Source organism: Camelus bactrianus, chromosome 3 (genome assembly GCF_048773025.1).
Source record: "Camelus bactrianus isolate YW-2024 breed Bactrian camel chromosome 3, ASM4877302v1, whole genome shotgun sequence".
NCBI lineage: Eukaryota > Metazoa > Chordata > Mammalia > Artiodactyla > Camelidae > Camelus > Camelus bactrianus.
Window position 1 is genome coordinate 27,562,963 of NC_133541.1, and position 20,729 is coordinate 27,583,691.

General features: G+C 34.9%; 1 protein-coding gene across 8 annotated transcripts in view; it reads right to left on the reverse strand.

Moving 5' to 3' along the window:
• Window positions 1-20,729, reverse strand: part of CPLANE1 (ciliogenesis and planar polarity effector complex subunit 1) — a 94,886-nt gene that overhangs the window by 55,089 nt on the left and 19,068 nt on the right. For all 8 annotated transcript variants that reach the window (XR_012503897.1, XR_012503895.1, XM_074357193.1 and 5 more), the window contains 10 exons: window positions 17,701-17,874; window positions 14,073-14,301; window positions 12,831-12,970; window positions 10,014-10,231; window positions 7,716-7,880; window positions 3,760-3,898; window positions 2,987-3,096; window positions 2,667-2,825; window positions 2,445-2,553; window positions 485-785 (listed from right to left, as the gene is read on the reverse strand). Coding sequence is in view for 6 of the 8 variants with exons in the window: in XM_074357193.1 (XP_074213294.1) it covers window positions 485-785; window positions 2,445-2,553; window positions 2,667-2,825; window positions 2,987-3,096; window positions 3,760-3,898; window positions 7,716-7,880; window positions 10,014-10,231; window positions 12,831-12,970; window positions 14,073-14,301; window positions 17,701-17,874 (1,744 nt within the window). In the remaining 2 variants the exon portion in view is untranslated. The remainder of the gene's footprint in view (window positions 1-484; window positions 786-2,444; window positions 2,554-2,666; window positions 2,826-2,986; window positions 3,097-3,759; window positions 3,899-7,715; window positions 7,881-10,013; window positions 10,232-12,830; window positions 12,971-14,072; window positions 14,302-17,700; window positions 17,875-20,729) is intronic.

Consider the following 20,729-nt stretch of genomic DNA (forward strand, 5'->3'; position numbering starts at 1 on the left):
CTGCATTGTAGATACTGGACTAACAAGGAAAAAAATCTGTTTAAATCAGAGTAACAGGTGTAAATGATATGCAAGAATTTCTCAACAATTTATGGACAAGATTCAAACATGAATGTGCAAATTCCTTCCTGGAGACTCTAAATAATTATACAGCTAACCCAGTAATCCTAAACTATAAAGATTACTAAAAGAACTAAAAGTCTTCCAGTGAATTCTAGAATTTCATCTACTCACTCTACCTTATATCTTCAGGTGGCAAAATTATTTCATATCTCAATATTTTAAACGGATTTTCAAATGTACAGTCTCATTTTACTCTCTTAAAATCCTTGTGATTATGGACGGTGGCACTTACATTCACACTGTTAATACCACAATCAGTGAAGTTGCTAGGACTAGATGTCAGGTCAGTTGCATGAAAATCCTGAAAATATTTTTTTACCAAAGGAAGTGAGTGCTTGCTATTAAGAGATCTCAATTTTACCTTTGACAGAAATGTATCCGACTTTTTTCTTCAACTGACAAAGCTTCTGAAAAGGTATCAGCCGTATCTGCGTCACTGTGAACGAGAGAATTCCCCAGTTCTGTGAGTGTGCTCCTGCTCAAACTAGTGCCCAAGGAACACCTGTCAAAACCTGGAAGCTCAGCTGGTTTTTCTTCCTCAACTGGTTCCCATATAGTCATCTCGAAAGGACCTATATTTCTCTGCACACGTTTCAGGGCTTTCACCCTCACTTTATGGGTAGAATGCATGACAACAGACATCATTTCTTCAGTTTGGGGACCTAGGAAGAAAAGAACAAGAGTCTTTACAGTTCACTAAAACGTTTCAACTCAAGACATAAGGGACCCAATTCTGGTCCCTCCTGGGAACGTGAAATCTAACTGATGACCAAGGCTTATTTCCACAGTCTTACAGATCATGCTTTCTTCAATATTTGTCAGAAAGCTATGGTCCTTCTTTTTAAGGTAGAACTGCAGAAGCTAGAAAAGTTCCATTTAAGAACAAAAAAAGGGACTCCATAAAAAAGCATTCCCTAGAAAACAAAAATTATAGAAGTAATTTATTTCAAAAATCAAATAATTACAAAAAGAATCACTAACATTTTTTCCATTCCCACAGAGTGGTAAACAAGAGAAAATCAGTATAGCTTTAGCCAAAGGAACAAAAACACCTTTCTGACATCAAGTAATGGGAAACAACAGGAAGGGAAGTTTTTCAAGGCTGCCTAGAGAAAAACTTTTAACATTATTAATACATAAACAGGACATTTTAGAGATTTCAAAAAAGTCTTAAAAATATAAATCACAAATATAAGTACATTAATACAACAATGTGCAATCAGAGGACATTACTAGACTTAAACACTAGATTATAGTTCTAAAAAAAAGAGAGTAATTTGAATTCACAACATCGTGAATGTACAGGAATACCTCATTTTATTGCACTTCACAAATACTGAGTTTTTTACTAAGTGAAACTTTCAGGCAATCCTGCATCGAAGAAGTCTACTGGTGCCATTTTTCCAACAGCATTTGCTCATTGCATGTCTCTGAATTTTGCTAATTCCCATAATATTTCAAACTTTTTTATTATCGTGATACTTGTTTAAAGTATACTTGTTTAAAGTGATCAGTGATCTTTAGTGTTACTATTGCAAAAGATTGACTCACTTATGATTATGACTTGGACAACCGTTAGCATTTTTTAGCAATATAATATTTTTTAATTAAGGTATATACATTTTATTTTTTTTAGAGCTATTGGACACTTAATAGACTACAGTATACTGCAAACATAATTTTTATATGAACGGGAAAACCAAAAAAATTGCTTAACTGCAATATTCACTTTATTGTGGTGGTCTGGAAACAAACCTGCAATATCTCCAAGGTATGCCTATGCTTAATGCCATTGAATTATACACTTAAATATGGTTAATTTTAAACTATGTATATTTTACCACAATAAAAAAAATTTCCACAAGGTCATCCTGAATGTATAGTATAAAATTAGAAGCAAAAATAACCATAAAAGAAGAAGAATGCTAGTTTGCCAATAAAATATCCGCATTACATAAAACATTATATGCTCATTTTATATATTTTTCTCTTGTTTAATCTTCTTTCAATACATGTTCCTAAAGCAAGTATTAATAGGCTCATTTTACAAACAAGGAAAAGAGTCTCAGAGATACTGGGCAACTTGCCTAGGGTCACACAGTTACTAACAGAGCCATGACCTAAAGTCAGCTTTGTCTGGTTCCAAAGCAATAGAATTGGTGCCTCTGTAATGGGAAAATGATTCTGCCTTCTCATACACCTATCTCTAAAGAAAGGAGAAATGAAAAATAAAAAAAGGCACTAGAAAATAAATGCTTTCAAAACAAAACGAGAATCTTCAGCAATTAATTATCAGATATCTAAGACAAGATAAATAATACCTTTCACAACACAGTGCCTGAGTCTCTGCTGAAGAGAGTGGTATTTTTCTCTTAACGGAACCCTTATGTCCTCAGGACGGGGGAAGGCTTTCACAAAAATTTCTGCTACCTTCAGAAAAATTTAAAAATGAGTTTTGTGAGCAACATCATTCTTTATTAAAATTAAAATCCTTTAAAGTCTCTGATTCTGATTTAGTTTATTTTCACCTACATTTACATTACCTTTCTGATTGGCGGCAGTTCTCCAATAAGGCTCAAAATTAGATCCTGAATAAGTTCTTCAATATTAAAAAACCGAGAGAAGGGCAGCATTCTATAAGCCCATTCCACCGCACCGAGACAGTGCTCAACCATACAAGAATCAAACTTCACTTCAAGGTCCTAAATGGATATTGAAAGATATCATTTCCTTTTCACTTCAGACGAATAGACCAGAATGAGATAAAAAAAAAAGTGTTGCTACAAACAATAAAAATCTTCTATCAAGCAGTAATTTCCCAAATAATATTTATTCATTTTTCTTATCCCATGCAGGAAAATACCTTTTTCCCCTCCACATTTTCTCTTGCTTTCTGATACTGCCTACAACTGTAGGATAACTTATCACGAATATGCAGCATCCAACACAAAGCACAAAGTTCTCTGAAGCAACCTAAATCAGGAAGAAGATTGTATGAGTATGTACATTAATATTATACCAAGTTCACCTCTGCTGGTTTTTCAAAATAAATGTCTTTATATCATTGATTATAAAAGAAACATGCTGTCAATACTTTATATAAAAGTTGTGGAGATCCTCACAGAATTTTTATGTGTATTATTCCAGAATACCTCACGCATGTCAGTTGCATGAAAATATTAAAGAACCTTTTATAGAGTAAATAAATTACTTATTTACTAGTAGTTTACCTGCTTTAGACTTATAGTATATTGCAGATATTTTTCAAAGTCAATACACATAGCTCTACTTAATATCATATAGTTAATTTATTTGGAAAATCACTTATTGATAGGCATTTAAGTTTCAAATTTTTCAATACCAGAAAAATAGTTTCCAATATAAAACAATTTTTTATTAAAAGTAATACAAGCACACAAAGACATAAAATCATACTATGTATACAGTTCTGCAACTATCTTTTCCTTTTTTCATCTAATGTATCGGATATATTTCCATGGTGGTAACATACATATAGTGTCTTTTAATTATCCGTATCGTATTCCATTGCACGAAAACTTACCCAAATCAAATGGAAAATGTATCATTATTAATATTTAGGCTTAATCTCTAGTAAGCAGTTCATGTTGGACAAACCTATTGCTTTAATGGACACTTCATCAAGCTTGTGGTCTCCAGTTGCTCCAGGTCGAAAGAATGCTACACCTCCTTTACAGTAATTAAGTAATGACTGAGGGAAAGGACTCAATGAAGGAAGGGACCCTTTCATTCGAATCTGAAGTAAAGAATGATAGAATATGTTAAATATCAGTCATATAAATCAATTTTTAAGGAAACTATAAAGCAACAAATAAGATAGGCAAGATAAACCATATAGAATGGAAAATACAGCATGGTTCCTATACTATGCAAGAAAATACCCTTGAAATCCCTTGTACTTTCAGAAATTTAGCTCACAGATTTAATTCAACAAATTCACTAGGCTAAATTTCAAAAGAAAAAAAAAGTTCTAACCAAATTAACCTCTATTGTCATTCGGTTTTGCCTAAAAAGTTTTACATAAAAAGAATTTAATGCTATTTGCCCTAATTTTCCACAAAGTAATAATTAAGAAAATAAATTTAAGTATCTAACTTTCATCTAGACCTATATGCAGTATCTAAAAACTAATACAGAAAAAAGATATATCTACATACATAACTTTAAAAAAACTAATCTTTAAGTGACAGAATTAGAAAGCCATCATTTGGCAATTCTTAATAAATGACTAGAAAGGATCAACAAATGCTAAATTAGGTAAAAGTTGATGAGCTGATAGAACATGATAGTGGGTGAAACATGACCCAAATTCACTGATTCATCTCAGCATCATGAAAAGTGAGAGAAAAAGACATATATGCCACATGATATGAGGCAACAGGGACATATACAACACCATGCATGAAGGATTCAAGTGTAAGAAAATGTGAACCTAATCAAACCTCTCCATTTTGATAAGGGTAGATTAATTACCAGTTTACAGTAAATAAAGGAAAAGAGGAACAAATTAAATGACACTAAAGGAAAAAATGGTAGACAAATCCAGAACATTGTTCAGGACAAATTTACCTAGTCTCTCTAACAAATCAAGAATACAAAAAAATAATAATAATAATAATTGAAGGAAACTGTGATAGAATAAAAGAAAACAGATCTAAGAGACATAATCCTGGGAAGGACAGGATTAGCAGCAGGCTTGTAATCTATTTTCTCCTTCTACTGTTCACTTCCAGAAAAACATGATCTAGTCAGATTCCTTTGTAGGCATGTTAATGGCAGGCTTCTTGTCAAACATTAGTAGTATTTACCAGATGTACAGAGTCTGTCTAGGTTGGGTATTATAAACAAATCTAGAAAGCTAGGATTTATGGAGTCTAACTCCCTGGAAAATGTCACACAAGCTTTGTAATTAAAGAGATTAAAAAAGGAGATGTTAAATAATTGAAATACCTCCTCCCTTTTAGTGTCATGATATTAAATAAAGGCCAGAAAACATTTTTCTGCAGTGAGAAAATATTTGGATCAGTGTACACAATTCCAGATTTCTCTGTTTCTCCTGTATCTTTTGGTTATCTACATCCTTAAAAGTATTGGTAAAGTTTGATCCTAGAATGAAAAACATGTCTACACAAAAACTTGTACATAAATATTCATAACAGCATTATTCATAATAGCCAAAATGAAAACAATTCAAATGTTTATTAATGGATGAATAAACAAAATATTACATAGTCATACAATGGAATATTATTCAGTCATAAAAAGGACTAAAGTATGATTTATGCTACAACACAGAGGAACCTTAAAACCATTATGCTAAATGAAAGAAGCTAGTCACAAAAGGTCACATATTGTATGACTTCATCTATATAAAATGTCTATAATAGGCCAATTCATAGAGATAGAAAGTAGATTATTGGTTGCCAGAGGCTGGGAAGAAAAGGAAATGGGAAGTTACTGCTAATGATTTTATTTTTGGGGTGATGAAAATGTTCTGGAATTAAACAGTGCTGATGGTTGTAAAATTTGGTGAAAATAATAAAAACCAATGGATTGTATATTTTTTTTAAAAGGTGAATTTTATGGAATGTGAATCATATACCAATTTTAAAATGGTAAATAAGTTAGGTAAAATAAAGATTCTGCACTCTACTAGTTTTCTATTGCTACTCTTAACAAATTACCAGAAATTTAGTGGCTTGAAACAACATCCAGTTACTATCTCAGTCTTTGTGGATGAGAAGCCTAGGCACAGCTGGTTCTCTGCGAAGTCTCTCACAAGGCCAATCCAAGTAATAGCAGGGCTGCCTTCCTTTTTAGAGGTTCTAGGGGAGATGTATTTCCCACTTACTCAGGATGTTGGCAGAATTCCGTTCCATGTGGTTACAGGACCGAGGTTTCCCCATTTCCTTGCTGGCTATAGGCTAGGGCACATTCTCAGTTTCTACAAGCTACCTTCATTCCCTGGATCATGGCCCTCTTCAAAACCAGCAAGGCTGAACTGAGTCCCTCTCACTCTTCTAATCTTTCCTTTTGCCTCATTTCTCCTGCTTTCCTTTTCCACTATATCTCACTGACTGACTCTTCGGCCTCCCATTTTGGCTTTACTAAAGGGCTTGTGATTATATCAGGCCCACCAAGATAAATCAGGATAATCTCTGTATTTTAAAGTCGGCTGATTAGTAATCTTAATTCCATCTGCAAAATTTCTTCAGGTCAAATTAAAGCAGTATCTAGATTTACGTTTGAATAGCCAGGAGATAGGACTCTTTCGAGCCATCTTTAGAATTCTGCCATATCCCTTGTATTTGCTTTAATCTTATATAGTTAAAATATTGCTTGTAAAAATTTTTCATGAGAAGGAACATCTTCAACTGAGCTGTTAATTTTAAGAGAATCCACACAGTCTTTACATGCTAGTTAGTTCATTAAAATTAGGTTAAGTGAGATTATTGTCAGGAGTTGGTAAGTAAGATCAACCTTCAATGCAAATTAAACAGTTTTCTAAAATAAGCAAATGTTCAGGCTCAAAGATCTTGAAACTATTAAAAACAATCTTTCAATAATACAGGAGGGATTGGAGGTACAGCTCAGCGGTAGAGCACGTGCCTGGTTTGCACAAGGTCCTGGGTTCCATCCCCAGTGCCTTTGTTAAAAGGAGAAAAAATACAGGAAAATTCTTTGCCCTTCTTAGTAAACATACTTAAAAACAACCCTGGGGTGTTATGATATAGAATGAGTATAGTTTTAACTCATTTTTATGGTAGTTTTATGCAAATTTCACAAATCTTTCTCTCTAAAAAGAAACTATTTTTCAAGAACTTGATAAACAACTTCTTAGTCCCTGTAAGAGTTCCTACTGAAAAAAGTTACAGACTCTTGTTACATTTAGTAATTTACTCAATGGCCAAATTTTAGTTATTTAGGGCTAATAATATTCCCACATTTTACGAGAGACAGATGACAGGCTTACAAAGGAATTGCAGCTGGATAAGCAATATAGGAGCAGATGTCCCATCCGGCTGCAGATCAGGTAAGAATGCCACTACATCCTAGCTGAAGTCAGTGCAGAAGAGGATGACAGCCCGAGAATCAATCTTAACTGCACATCTCAGAAGACAGCAGGGGGTAGACTCTGACTGGTGGAGACTACTGAAAGGCAACACAGTCAAGAACTAACTCTGAACTTCCCATGGTCTGACCCCACAGAATACAGATAACACCTTGGGAGAAGTGGAGCAAACCCTGAACTGAGTTTAAATCCTCAATGATTGTGGGAGAAAAAGTAACTGAAATTACCTGGAATTAACTGACTAGTTACACTTTCTACTGCCAGACAGGATGAGACCAAGCATAGAGATCCAGTTCAGAGTCCTTAAATTTCAGCAGAAGGAACTTGGTCTGTCTAGGGTTCTTACTGTAAATGAGCCTGAAATTTATGGATTTATAGCACAGGACTCCATGGGGAAAACGTCACAATTATACAAGTTAATAAACACTAGTATATTTAAATTGTTTAACATAGAACACAAGTGACTAAGACACTTCCATACCTTCTGCATGACTTTTCTCGCCCATCTCAACTGCAAGATGTACCACTGTGCTACAGGAAAAGAACACCGAGCTGCCCGGAAAAGCAGGAGAACACGCTGAAGGATTCCAGACACCTTTTGGCGATTATCTTTTTCAGCTTTTAAAAGAAGATCATCACCATCTTCCTGGGGGAAAAAAAAACACACCATTTTAGTAGCTAGTAAAATGGAAATTTAAAATGTTGAAGTAAAAATATAGTGCTTCTCAAGCTACAATATTCCTCGATGTTTATAAAGGAAGTTTTGAGGCACAGCCTCAGAAATCTCAACTATAGCTATTTCTAGTGTCAAGGAAACACTCCTCTCACCTCAAACAATGTAAAGGGATAAGTCGACCCTAGTCCTGAGTCCTCTGCTACAAAAGTTAAAGCCCACCACTCCTGACTCCACTGGTGGAACGTTACAGAGCACTCCTTCCCCATCCTCTGCCTGGAAAAATCCTATGTACATTTCAAGGTCACCTCTCTGTGAAACTCTCCCACTGTGTGCTACTATGGTGCTTTGCTCAGACTTCTATTATGGCTTTTACTTATTTATTCTTACTGATTTATGCATCTGTTTCCCACACTTATTGAGAACTACCTAAGAGCAAAGGCCTTGTCATCTGTCTTTGTATTATCACAGTGTACAGGAAAAAGTCCAATATGTGGTAGGATCCAATAAATATTTGCTGAATAAATATAATTCAAGCCAGTAGCTACAGATTAATTTCCCAGAGAATGAGATAATGTGAGTACTGTGAACATTTGCCTCCCCATGTCCTCCTACCATTACCACTTCTTAATACTACTCAGGTTTTATCTGGGTATCTGCCTCTTCCCTATGATTCAGGGAAGCTGATCCCATACCCCCAGCTTCCAGGGAAGGTCCTAATCAATTGTCAAGCAGTTCCTTGCATTAGCCCTAGCCCAGTGTCTGATTCAAGGACAGGCAACTGACCTCAGTCAGTCTCACAAGCATGACTCTCAGTTCTCTTACTCTGAATGCTGGGAGAAAAATACTTCTACTGATTTTCTTTCTCCCCTTCCCACTCCCTCTGGACATAGACAAGGTACCCTTAGAAGCTGCTAGCAGCCATCCTGCTCCCACAAAGGGAGCCAGTCTTAAACGAAAGCTGACACCTTAGAAAACAAACTAGAAAGAGAGAGTCCAAGTCTTTGGTAATATAACTGGGCTTCTCAATTATGCCAATTTTGACCAAGTTTTCTGTTACTTACAACACAAGGGGTTCTAACTGCTACAGAGCAACATTTAAGAGAAATCCTACCATTGAAGATTATTCTAATAAAAAATAATAAAATGAAGTACTACTAAGAATAGTAACCACTCAAATGAATGTCAGCATAGCATATCCCAAAATGTCGTAAATGCTATTTCTAATTCCTAAACCAATATATTGAAGACTCAGATGTGAAACATCAACAAATGAAACATTTTAACCTACTGAAACATAACTCTAAGTATAACAAATGAGAAGATAGCAAATAACTCTTAAAAAAAAAAGAAAAGACGAGATTCAGATAGAAGTTGCTAATTCTAAAACAGTAAGTAGTTAAGGAAACAGTACCAGAATCACTTCAAAATGTTAATCAAATATTAAAACAATTTAAATGTAAATAATTTACATTAACACTTTACATCTTAAAACCAGCTAATTGCAATTGTGTTAGGATTTTCAATAAGAGCAGAGGAAAAGTTCCTGAGAGGAATACAGTATTGTTATTTATAAACTAGAACTATCAATTGAAAAGTGCAGGATAAAAAAAATGACCTTTCAAATCAAAGGAAAATCAAAGCAAGTTTCTCAAAAGAGGCAAAGACAATGAGATGAATAAAAGACTAAAATAACATCTGGTTCTAAATTCTGACAGTCATTATTTTGCTACCCTAAACAATGTTTATTTTTTAAAAATCTGGATACAGAGAAGTATCTCTTCATTTTGTTTTATTACTGAAATAATTTAAGCATTTATTGTAAACTTACTATGTGTCCTAGGCCCTAAACTAAAAGCTTTTACAGGATATCTCATTTAATACAATGGTGCTATCAGAGGTAGCACTTTATCATCTGCACTTACAGCTAAGGAAACCTAAACATCGTTTGTCTAAGATTACACAATTGATAAACAGTAAAGCTGGGATCCAGATGTTTGCCTTCAGAGCTTGAATTTTAACTTGATGATTGTTATCGAGTTGATTACTTTAACAACTGGACAAAATCAGCCTGAAATTAATTAAAAGATTAAGCACTAAGCTTACTTCACTGAGAACAGCTGGCTGAGGACAGTATAATGGAGGAGCTGGAAGATACAAGCCGACCGGCACTAAGCCGCACAGTCTCTTACTGAAGTCCTTGGCAGAGCTTATCAGAAGCTGAAATGTCTCTGAAAGAATATCTGCATCAGCCATAACTGCTGCTTTCAGTACTTCCTGCACAGAACCCAACAGCAGACCTGCATCTTCCTCTTCAATGGGATCTACCAAGTACAAAATTAGGTAAAGTAGTTAAAATTTATATTGTACTTCTCATTCTATTTTGTAGGATAAAATTTCGTATCTGAACAACCTGATTGCTGAAAATAAACATATTGGTTGACATGCAAAACACCCAAACTTCTAGACAGAAATTTAATAAAGATTCTGTTACTTTAAGATTACAGGCAATCAGAGCACAAAGACTTTTTCCAAAATTATATAAGGTGTTATAATAACAATTATATAATAAAAATATTCTTGGAATACAGTCTTGACTCAAAAATAATAATAAAAGAAAAAATACTAACAGGAAGAAAAGAATGTCAGGAAAGACACCAAAATAATATACAACATCATGTGAAAGGCAGTGAGACAGTAATTATTTTCTTTTTCTTGTTTTGTTTTGTTTTGGGGGAGATAATTAGGTTTACCTATTTTTTAATGGAGGTACTGGGGATTGAACCCAGGACCTCATGCATGCTAGGCAGGCGTTCTACCACTGAGCTATGCCCTCTCCCTATTTTCTTTTTCTTAATAATCCATCACTGTACTTTTATAATAAAAAGGACTTGTGAAGCTAAAGAAAAAACCAGAAATACACAAAACAGTCATACAGTATGGCTTCAATTATATAAATACCTGTATATATACAGATATATTTGCCAGAAGGCAAAATGCATAGCGATATAGAATAGGAGACTTAGGGACTTTTATACTAGGAAATATTTTAAGCATACTTTAAGGTACAGAATATAATATAAAAACACTCATATACTAACTTTTCACCCTTGTCTGATATTAATGTTTTTCCTGTATTTAATTTAGATTAAAAGAATAAAATGTTACAGACATAGTTGAAATTCCTTAGGTGCCGATCATACTCCATTCCCTCTCCAGGGAGTCAAATCCAGAATCTGGTGTGGCTCTGCTGGATCTCCTATTTGACATATGTTGTGTCTTCCTAGTCTATACTGTACAAAGTTTAACTTCTCTTTCATATTTTCCAACTCTTTTCTTTATATCTCTTTTGTATATATTTATTTTTATATCTCTCTCTATATATACAGAGAGAATTCAAATTCATTTTCCAGTTCACTAACCATCTGCTGAGTTTTTTGTTTTTAAATCAGTTGGTTGAGGTATAATTTACATACACCAAAATTCATCCTTTTTTAAGTACATGGATCAATGAGTTTTGACAAATCTATACAGCCTGTAAGAACATTTCCATCACACCACAAAAGTTCTCTTATACCCCTTTGTTGTCAGTTCCCCCCTTACTCCCAGGTAACCACTGAGTTGCTTCCTGTTTCTATAGTGTTGCTTTTTATAGAATGCCACATAAGTGGAATCATACAGTGTGTAGGTTTATTTCCGAGTTCTTTCATTCAGCATAATGGCTCTGCGATTCATCCATGTTGTTGCACATTAAACAGTAGTTCGCTCCTCTTTATTATTTTTGTATGGACATATCAGTTTGTTTACCATTCATAAGTTGATGAGCATTTGGCTTGTTTCAATTTTTTGGATATTATGAAAAAGCTGCTATGAACATTCATATATAGGTTTCTCAGTGGACCCATGCCTTTATTTTTCTGGAGTAAATAATACCTAGGAGTGGAATCCACTGACTTTATTTTCTCTTTGTTTTTGACTCCTGGAAATTTCCCTTACTTGCTTTAAATCTTAGCCTTTAAATGTACATTTTTATATTTTATCTAGAAATACATTGTATCTATGTACTGACTGTGGGAAAGTTTTCAGAGCACCTAAAACAATATATTGACAGAACTGGAATTTCATACTGGGAATTTTTTAGTCCTTTTTTTCAAAACTGACTTTCATATAGATACATTATCTTTTCATTTACTTTAAAAATAAACTGACAGAAATTATCAAAGAAAAGTTTTCAGTCTGATTTCCAAGTATTATGAGTTCTTTCCAGAAAGAGAAGTTACAATTTAGTAAGTTCTAACAATCAAGAGTCAGAAGTCTCACTTCTTAATAGAGACAAGCACTAATAAAACCAAAGGATCCCACAGTTGTCCTGGTTTTATCATTAAATATATGATTTTAAATAACTGACTTCATTACTTTTTTTTTTTTACTTCATTACTTTTTGTCTAAATTCCTACATCTGAAAAAGGACAGACAAATTTTATAGGGCTCCTGGGTAAACCTATGTAATACATGTAATATAACATTATTTTTAACTTTGCAATACCACTCTGAACTTTTTGAATTAAAAACAAAAAACAACACTATGATTTATGCATCAGGCAAGAAGTTCTAAGCACCCTTCCATGTCTGAGATTTTACGACTCCATGACTACAAAAGAAAATAATCCAAATGCAGCAAAACACCACTAGTATAAAGGCATGTATGGATAATTAGAATATCATTCAGATACTGCCCATCGTGTTTCGAGCTGCGTCAGTTTTGGATGCTCCCATAATTAAGAATAAATAGCATAGTTTTATTTTTGATAAGTTTACTTCAAAGCGTTAATATATATGTGAGTATTTAAAAGCATTTTCAAATACCATAAGCTTTACAGTAAGTAAGCCAATACATGTGCAGACCATATATAGGTAACGCACCTGTAAATTGTTTATATTTTGAGCCGTTTTCAGTTTTTGCTTCCAAAGAGGCTGGCTGACCTAAAAAACACTGCAGTTTTTCCTGGAAAATCTGTGCAGGAGTCATATTTAGTGGTAAATTCAGACCTTTTTTCTTGGACCTGAAATCATATCAAATTAAGGGAAATTAATCCAAAGTTTGAAAAAAAGGAAACATTCATACATCAAGAACTAACCATGAAATTTTAAAGAACAGAGAAATTCACTTTATTCATCCTATATTTAGAAAAGAACTAATCAAGAAAATATTGTATTAAGGAGAGCAGTAAGGTGTTCCCCGATTATGGTACTAATACATCTATCCATCCTTACCTCCCACTGCTGCCTACATACGTACTCTACCCAAACCAAACTGAACTCAGTTTTTGCCACATGCCTTTGCTCATGTTTGGAATGTTCTCTCTTCCGACAGCTACTGAATCTGTCAAGATCCCATCTTCCCTCCAATGCCCACCTCAAATGACATCTCCTACATAAAGTATTTCCTGCCCATCTCTCACTTGGTATTACTGCTCTCCCCGCTGTACCACTGGCACTTTTCTTACAACATTATGTAAATTATAATAATGTTTTGTCCTATTTTCTCTATTAAACCATAAATGCCCAAGCATAGAAACTACGTACCATTTAAATTTATATCCACGAAAATACCTGGTATAGAGCCTAGTACAGACTGGCTACTTAATAAATAAATATATGTTGAATTACTGAATTGCAAAATATAGAAGACACAGCAATTCCCTAATATTCAGAATAGTTAAAACATAGGGATTAGTTTGATTAGCTTAAGACTCAAATCCTGTCTGGGAAAGACAAACTCTCCCATTGACTACAGGCCCTTTGAGGGCACTACTAACAAATAAAAGTTCTAAGCAGATGTTTTAACACAGAAAGCAAGACCCTGCACTGTCCCACACAGCAGCTGCCAGCTGCGCACGGCTTTCTAAATTTAAACTAATTAAAAGTAGATTGAAATGTCAGTTTCTTGGTCTTACTAGCCACATTTCAAGTGCTCAATAAATACAGATGGCCAGTAGCTATCCGACCGGACAGCACACACAGAATATTTCCATCACTGACGACAGTTCCGTTGGACAAGGCTTAACTAAGGATTCCACAAAATGTGTAAATACCAGCAATGAGTATACTTTAGATGACACCGTTACACTATTTCTTAACTTAAATGTGCCTAAAAATGCACACCTTGGGAAACTGCTATCACGTTTACAGAACAGTTGGAAGGCCACAGCGATCGAAACAGACGTCTTCCAGTCTCCAAGTTTATGTGCCAGCCACACTGCTTCTGGAACCAGGCCACCAATAAGTAATAATTCAAGGGCATATTCAACTGTCCACACATTAGAAAGATTCTGCTCTCGAACAGCACTGGCCACCTTAGAGTGTTGCAGAGGAATAAGTCGAAAGGACTGCTCTGTGAGTAAATTAAAGAAAATGGATATTACAATTATATATAACAGAGCTCATGCTTCCTTACACAGATCTCTTCAATCAGTATTTTCCACACAGAACCACAACAAGGAAGATACGTACAGAATGGAGTAAAATAATGCTTTAACATACTCTAGAATAGTTTTTTTTTTTAACACGTAAGAATTTGCCTCCTTAGTGGGTCATGAAGCAAATGTCAACATTGTTTAAAAAATGAAACAGTAGACACAGAAACAGAAGAGACAGTGCAGAGTGCATTACACAAAACAAAGGTAAATACGTACAGTTTAAAGAAGCTTTTTTGTCGGATAAAATAAACATACACACACTTAAATGTACTGGGCCACAGTGTACAGTTACTGCTGTGGCTGCTGTGAAACACACGTCTATTTCTCTACTACCTTACGACGTTTGGAGGGCAGAGACTGCATTTTCACTTGACTGCATTCCTCATAGTACCGATCATGTGATAAAAAACTAACTCGAGGTCATTAATACTTAGGCATATTAAGTGTTCAATATATTAGTATTAATAGTGTATTGAAATAGTATTAGAAAGTAGAAAAGTGTAATTTTCAATAATCCTGACTAAACAACAAGAGTTCAGTCTGGCCTGAGATTAAATACAAAGGGTATTGACATCCTTCTCCCCAGGCTTCTGTACCTTTCCCCAATTAAAGTGATTTGAGTAAGCAACTTCAAGATATGACAACAGCTCTGTTATTTTTGTTTAAATACAAATTGCTAAGATTTTTCACTCACTCCCTCAGAATAAAACTGGTAAATAGTACATGTGGGTTTCTGCTCTTTGAATGAAATGATTAGTCTCTCACATGATCTTCATAGGCTCTGCCCACATCAAGCACTTGGCAAACATTAGGAAAGAAATGAAAAATTTAGTCAGTGACTCTGATTCTGCATAGGCAAAAGGCCAGGAGACTGACTACATTTTTCCATTTTTTAATTCACTATGAGTAAGGTACTGTACCATGAAAAGAACTTGAATAATTTAATTTTCTGAAAATTTTACTGCTTTCACATAGCAAACATCACACCAAATAAGAAACTCAAATCCCCTATACATTCTGCCACTAGCTCTGATTTAAAAGATTAACATGAAATATACTGTGCATCAAGCCTGCTGATATCATTTTTCAAGACAGAGGGAGATTAAAAAAATTAAAGGATATGTACCAACTTTCAGATATTTAAATTTTCTACAATCAGTCTCAGGCATAGGAAAAGAACACAGAGCCTTCTCTCCTACTCTCTCCTCTTCACTGGAAAAATATTTACATAGCAAATAAAAAGGTGCATCTCTGAGCTTTTATGAATGTTTATGAATCTGTCCAGAAACAATTCAATGATGCTATCACCTTTCTTCCTAGAGCGTGATCAAGATGAGTCTCCCCTAGGTTTGTAAAGCCTTCTGTAAAGATAAAGATTATGAGCAAACAGCAAAAGTCCTGTTAATACCCGTGGCACAGAAAAACAAGAAATTGAGACAAACTTCCTAACTACGAGGATTTTACCTTTTTTTTTTTTTTCTAAAAACCACATGAAGTTCTACTTCTTTTCTTCAGGAAAATTATACAGATTAAGGATATTATTTGTTGTCAGAAACACTACTAAAAATAGGGAGTTTAACAGATAAATTCTGTGGCTGTGACAAAAACAAGAGCTTAAATATAAAATAATTGTAATAATAATAATGTCAAATGTATAAGGAAAGAAGTAATACCCATTAGTCAGAGGAAAGCACAAAGGCAAGAGAAAGGAGCACAGGCCGTTCTCAGGGAGAAAAGGCCCGGAGCATAGGCTGAATCTGAGTTAGGGCATGGTGGAGAAGGGGGCAGAGCACCTGTTCCTCTCCTTACACCAGTTTCCTAAGAGAAGCCAAAATCAGGTCAGGGCCAACTTTTCTCCCCCAGAGAAGCAGGGACCCAGAGTAGAAACCTCGAGACAATTTCCCTTCTTCTCCTACCTCACACAGAAGGCTCCCTAGGGACGAGAACCTCCTGAAGACTCCCGGTGACACCAGAGACTAACCCTCCTGTTGAAGCATCCAACTGCGGGAGGACAGTCCTCCGCTCCCACCCACATCCTGAGACAATTACAGAACAGAGGCGTCTGAACACATAGCTCAAAACCCATGGTTCTGTGAGTAAATCTACTAAACACTTGTTGCTACCTTTATTAAACTTCTAATTACATGATATCTTACACTATTGTAACCTATGTGTGCCCTGTACATAAATATGTTCATGTTACATAAGTCATTTCATGTTATTTCCTGCTGAAAGCCTTCCAATAACTTCCCATTGTACTTAAAATTCAGATCCCGCACCCTGGCTTACATCATCTGACTTCATCTCATATCACTCCCCACCTCACCTCTGTGCTCCAGCCACATCAGCCTTTCAGCTTCTCAAACACGCCAAGTTTGTTCCTGCTCTGTGGCCTTTGCATAGGCTCAGGTTAGGCTGCTCTAAGTCCTATGTGTAGATGTCTGGCTCTCTCTGTCACTAAGAGTTCAGGTAAACGTCACCCCCAGAATGCTCTTTCCTAAATTCACCACCTGAACATGCCACTCAGTCACAATGCACTTCTCTACTTCAATTCTCTGCATAATAATGATCACCATTTGATATACCTTTGTTTATATATTCATTTATGTAATTTTCTGTCTCAACCTGCTAAATGTAAATTCCATAAAAGAACAGGTAATTCATCCGTTTTGTTCATGGCAGTTAGGATAAGACTGTTCCATATGTTAAAACAAAACAAAACTACAAATGTTTTCATATTTTATTAATTTCATCTGGTGCAGGCTAATATAATTCCAGCTCGCACAACACTATTTGACACATAGCAGGCACCTATACAAATTAGTAGAATGAATGACTACCATAGAAATCTGTGTACGTGTTTATTTCCATTAGGTCAGGGCAGTTATCTAGCACAGATCGAGGTACATTTTGACTCTATTAACGAAATGATTAAATAGAACAAAGAAAATTACCCGAATAAAATTATAAAAGTAAAATGTGCAAATAAAATTAAATTCTAAATTAGCATCCTCAAAACTAGTTAAATTTGTTAAGTTTGAAGGTGGCAGCTCTTTTACTTAAAAATGGAAACCTCATAATACTAATGTGTCTAAAATGTATCATTACAAAAATATATATTCAATAAAAACAAGTCCAAAGCAATCACCTTCTTCAGATTATATTCATTTGTAAACATTCACCTGAGTGTCTCCTATGTGTCGGGCACTAGGTGAGAACAGTATTATTTCTATAGAACAATGATCACTGTGTATTATGATTTGAAATATTACGTGCAAAAACAAGGTGAGAAAATTATCTATTTACTCCATTACCTGTTTTAATATGAAGGGGAGGAAGAACATTCACATTGTGAGGTGGCAAAATGCAAAGCAGTTGATTGGTGAAATAGGCGGCCATGAAGCGAGCCATGGACCGGACAACCCACAACGCCGCCTCAGGATGAACATTCCCAGTCATTCCAGGCTCACAGGGAGACTCCTCAGGAACTGCAGGATACATACAGCAAATGACCAAAGGAGATTCTGATCAAACTATCCAAATGGGGCAATATTTAAGTTCCCAACAGTATTCAAGAAGAAAATTGTAATTAAAACTTTCTTCTGAGTTGAGCACCCATGGCCTGCATGAGCTATATTTATAATAGGTATCTATACTTCTTGAAGACAGTAGAACAAAAATAATTAGCTCAAATTATGAGCACATACACTAAGGAACTCCTTATGACTTCAAATTACTAGTTTTATCTAAAAACATGGACGGATTTATAAAAACAATCCAGCCTTACAAGCTTAGCATTTCATTATTTAATTTCTCTTCTTTCTCCCCTTTCTAATTTTCTCTCTTTAAAGAAAGGAGGCAGGGTTTACTCCAAAGATAATCTGAAAAGCACCAGAAGAGTGATTCTTAATGCTTTTTTCTGTACCATTAGGTCTGGGAATTATGATATACTCCCATTAGTAAGAGTATCTCATTACTGTAAGATTCTTTTGGGAGGTATGCACAAAAGGAATGCATGGGGTAGAGGGAGAAGGCAGGGGAGGGAGAGAGTCACATCAGGATTTCTAGGGTGATTCTGACATAAACTAAGCAGGCATACACGATGACATGTGTCATCCCTATTTGAGAATCAAAACTTGAGGGAAAGGTATAGCTCAAGTGGTCGAGTGCATGCTTAGCATGTACAAGGTCTTGGGTTTAATACCCAGTAACGCCCCCAAAAATAAATAAACCTAATTACCTCCCTCTAAAAATTAAATAAATAAATAAATAAATAAATAAATAAATAAATAAATAAATACTCAATAACAGAAACAAGCATTGGGATATTTGAAAATAAATAGTTAAACGCTATTAAATACAGATAAATACTAAGTTAACATTAATTTTTACAAGATTTATGGCCCCAACAATGGCAAAGTATCTTTCTGTCCCAGAAGTCACTTGGTACATATTCACAAGAATGTTAATTAAGTTCTATATGAGTAGGGCCATTTCTTCTTTTCTCCCCCTGGGTAGGGGTAATTAGGTTTATTTATTTATTTAATGGAGGTACTGGGGATTGAACCCCAGACCTCACACATGCTAGGTGTACACTCTACCACTGAGCTATACCCTCCCCCCAGAATATGGCCATTTGTATCTTGTCACTGTATCACCAGCACCAATCACTCCTCTTACAGCAAGCACTCCAAGGGTATTTTTAATACACTTTATTTTACATAAAAGGGTTCTGAAAAAATTTTATTAGCCTTCAAGCAGGACTCTTCGTTTAATCACTCTAAGTTTGGGAAAACCATACTTTCCTTCACATAACGTTAAAAATACAGGGGGTAAGAATTTTTTTCTCCTAGGCAAAAGACTTAGAGTAGAAATTATACAAAGGCATGATTTCCAATAATCTTAATAATGCAAAAACTCATTATACAAAACTCAGGAATAAGCCCCTTAAACAGGAAGCAACCTAATTCTAAAAGATATTGTCATAGAGTAAAACTGTATCCATTCATAAGTTTAAAAAAGTTTAAAAGGGTAATTTTGTATATGGCATAGTAAAGGTGTTAGTAATAGCAACCTTATGCAATAAAAATTAAATTATAACTACATACAATAACTTAATGAGATAAGTGTGCAGAAAGGAGATAACAGCAGGTTTGACTACTCGAAAGGCTTATAAAGTTGCTTATAACATTGACCTTTGGTTGGTTTAGGAACTTGGATATGGGGAGGATTCCCACCACTTTAACTGATGAAGAGTGGCTCACTGGACCTAATTGTACTAAAAATGTTGTTTAACTGAATACCTGCTTTCTTTCTGAAAGTGTGGAATTTTGGCATGGGCTAGGCAGAGAGGGTCTACGTGACCAGCCCCTGATTAGAAGCCCTACGCACTGAGTTTCTAATGAGTTTTGCTGGTAGGCAACATCTCAGATGTGTTGTCACAACTTTTTGCTGGAGGAACTAAGTATGTCCTTTGTGAATCTGTTGGGAAAGGATTCTTGGAAGCTTGTGCCTGGCTGCCTCCGGACTTCACCCCATGCTGTTTTTCTCTCCATTGATTGTGCTTTGTACCTTTTCATTGTAATGAATCACAGGTGTGAGCACAACCATCTACTGAGTCTCAGGAGTCCTCTCTGTGAATCACTGAAGCTGGGGGCTAGTCTTGTGGACTCCTGACCCAGTAGAGATATGCTTAATGGATTCTAAGCAATTATCATTATAAATGAAAACAAACACATTACTATAGGTTCAACTTATCTTGAAAGTCAAATTATTAATGACAATATTGCTGAAAAAAAAATGAAGAATATCCAGTCAGTTAAAAAAATCACACATAAAAATCTTCCACTCATCCACAGCTAGCAGGCCTTTCTCAAGGGCAATTTGATCCAGGCATCAAAAGTCAAAACCATGGATTCTCTTTGATCTGTAAACTCATTTCTAGAAATTTATCCTAAAGACATCATTAGTAATGCTTACAAAAATTTATGAACCCTGCAGCATTATTTAAAATAGTAAATAAGTGGCAACAACCTAAAATGTGCAAATAATGAGGAAAAGGCTTAACAGGTTTTTTAAAAGAATATTAATTTACACTGGAAAATATTCATCATAATATTAAATTTAAAAGATTATAAAACAATATACAGCTCTGGTAATATACATATATAAATGTATATAGACAAAAAAGTGGTAGAATTAAGAGTGATTTCATTCTCTTCTTTATACTTTTCTATATTTTCAAAATTGTCTAAAATGAACATGGACTGCTTCCATAACAAACACAAAAATTTAAAAAGATAAAAATCACAAAGAATAAGAAATCTATAAACAGTGGCTGAAG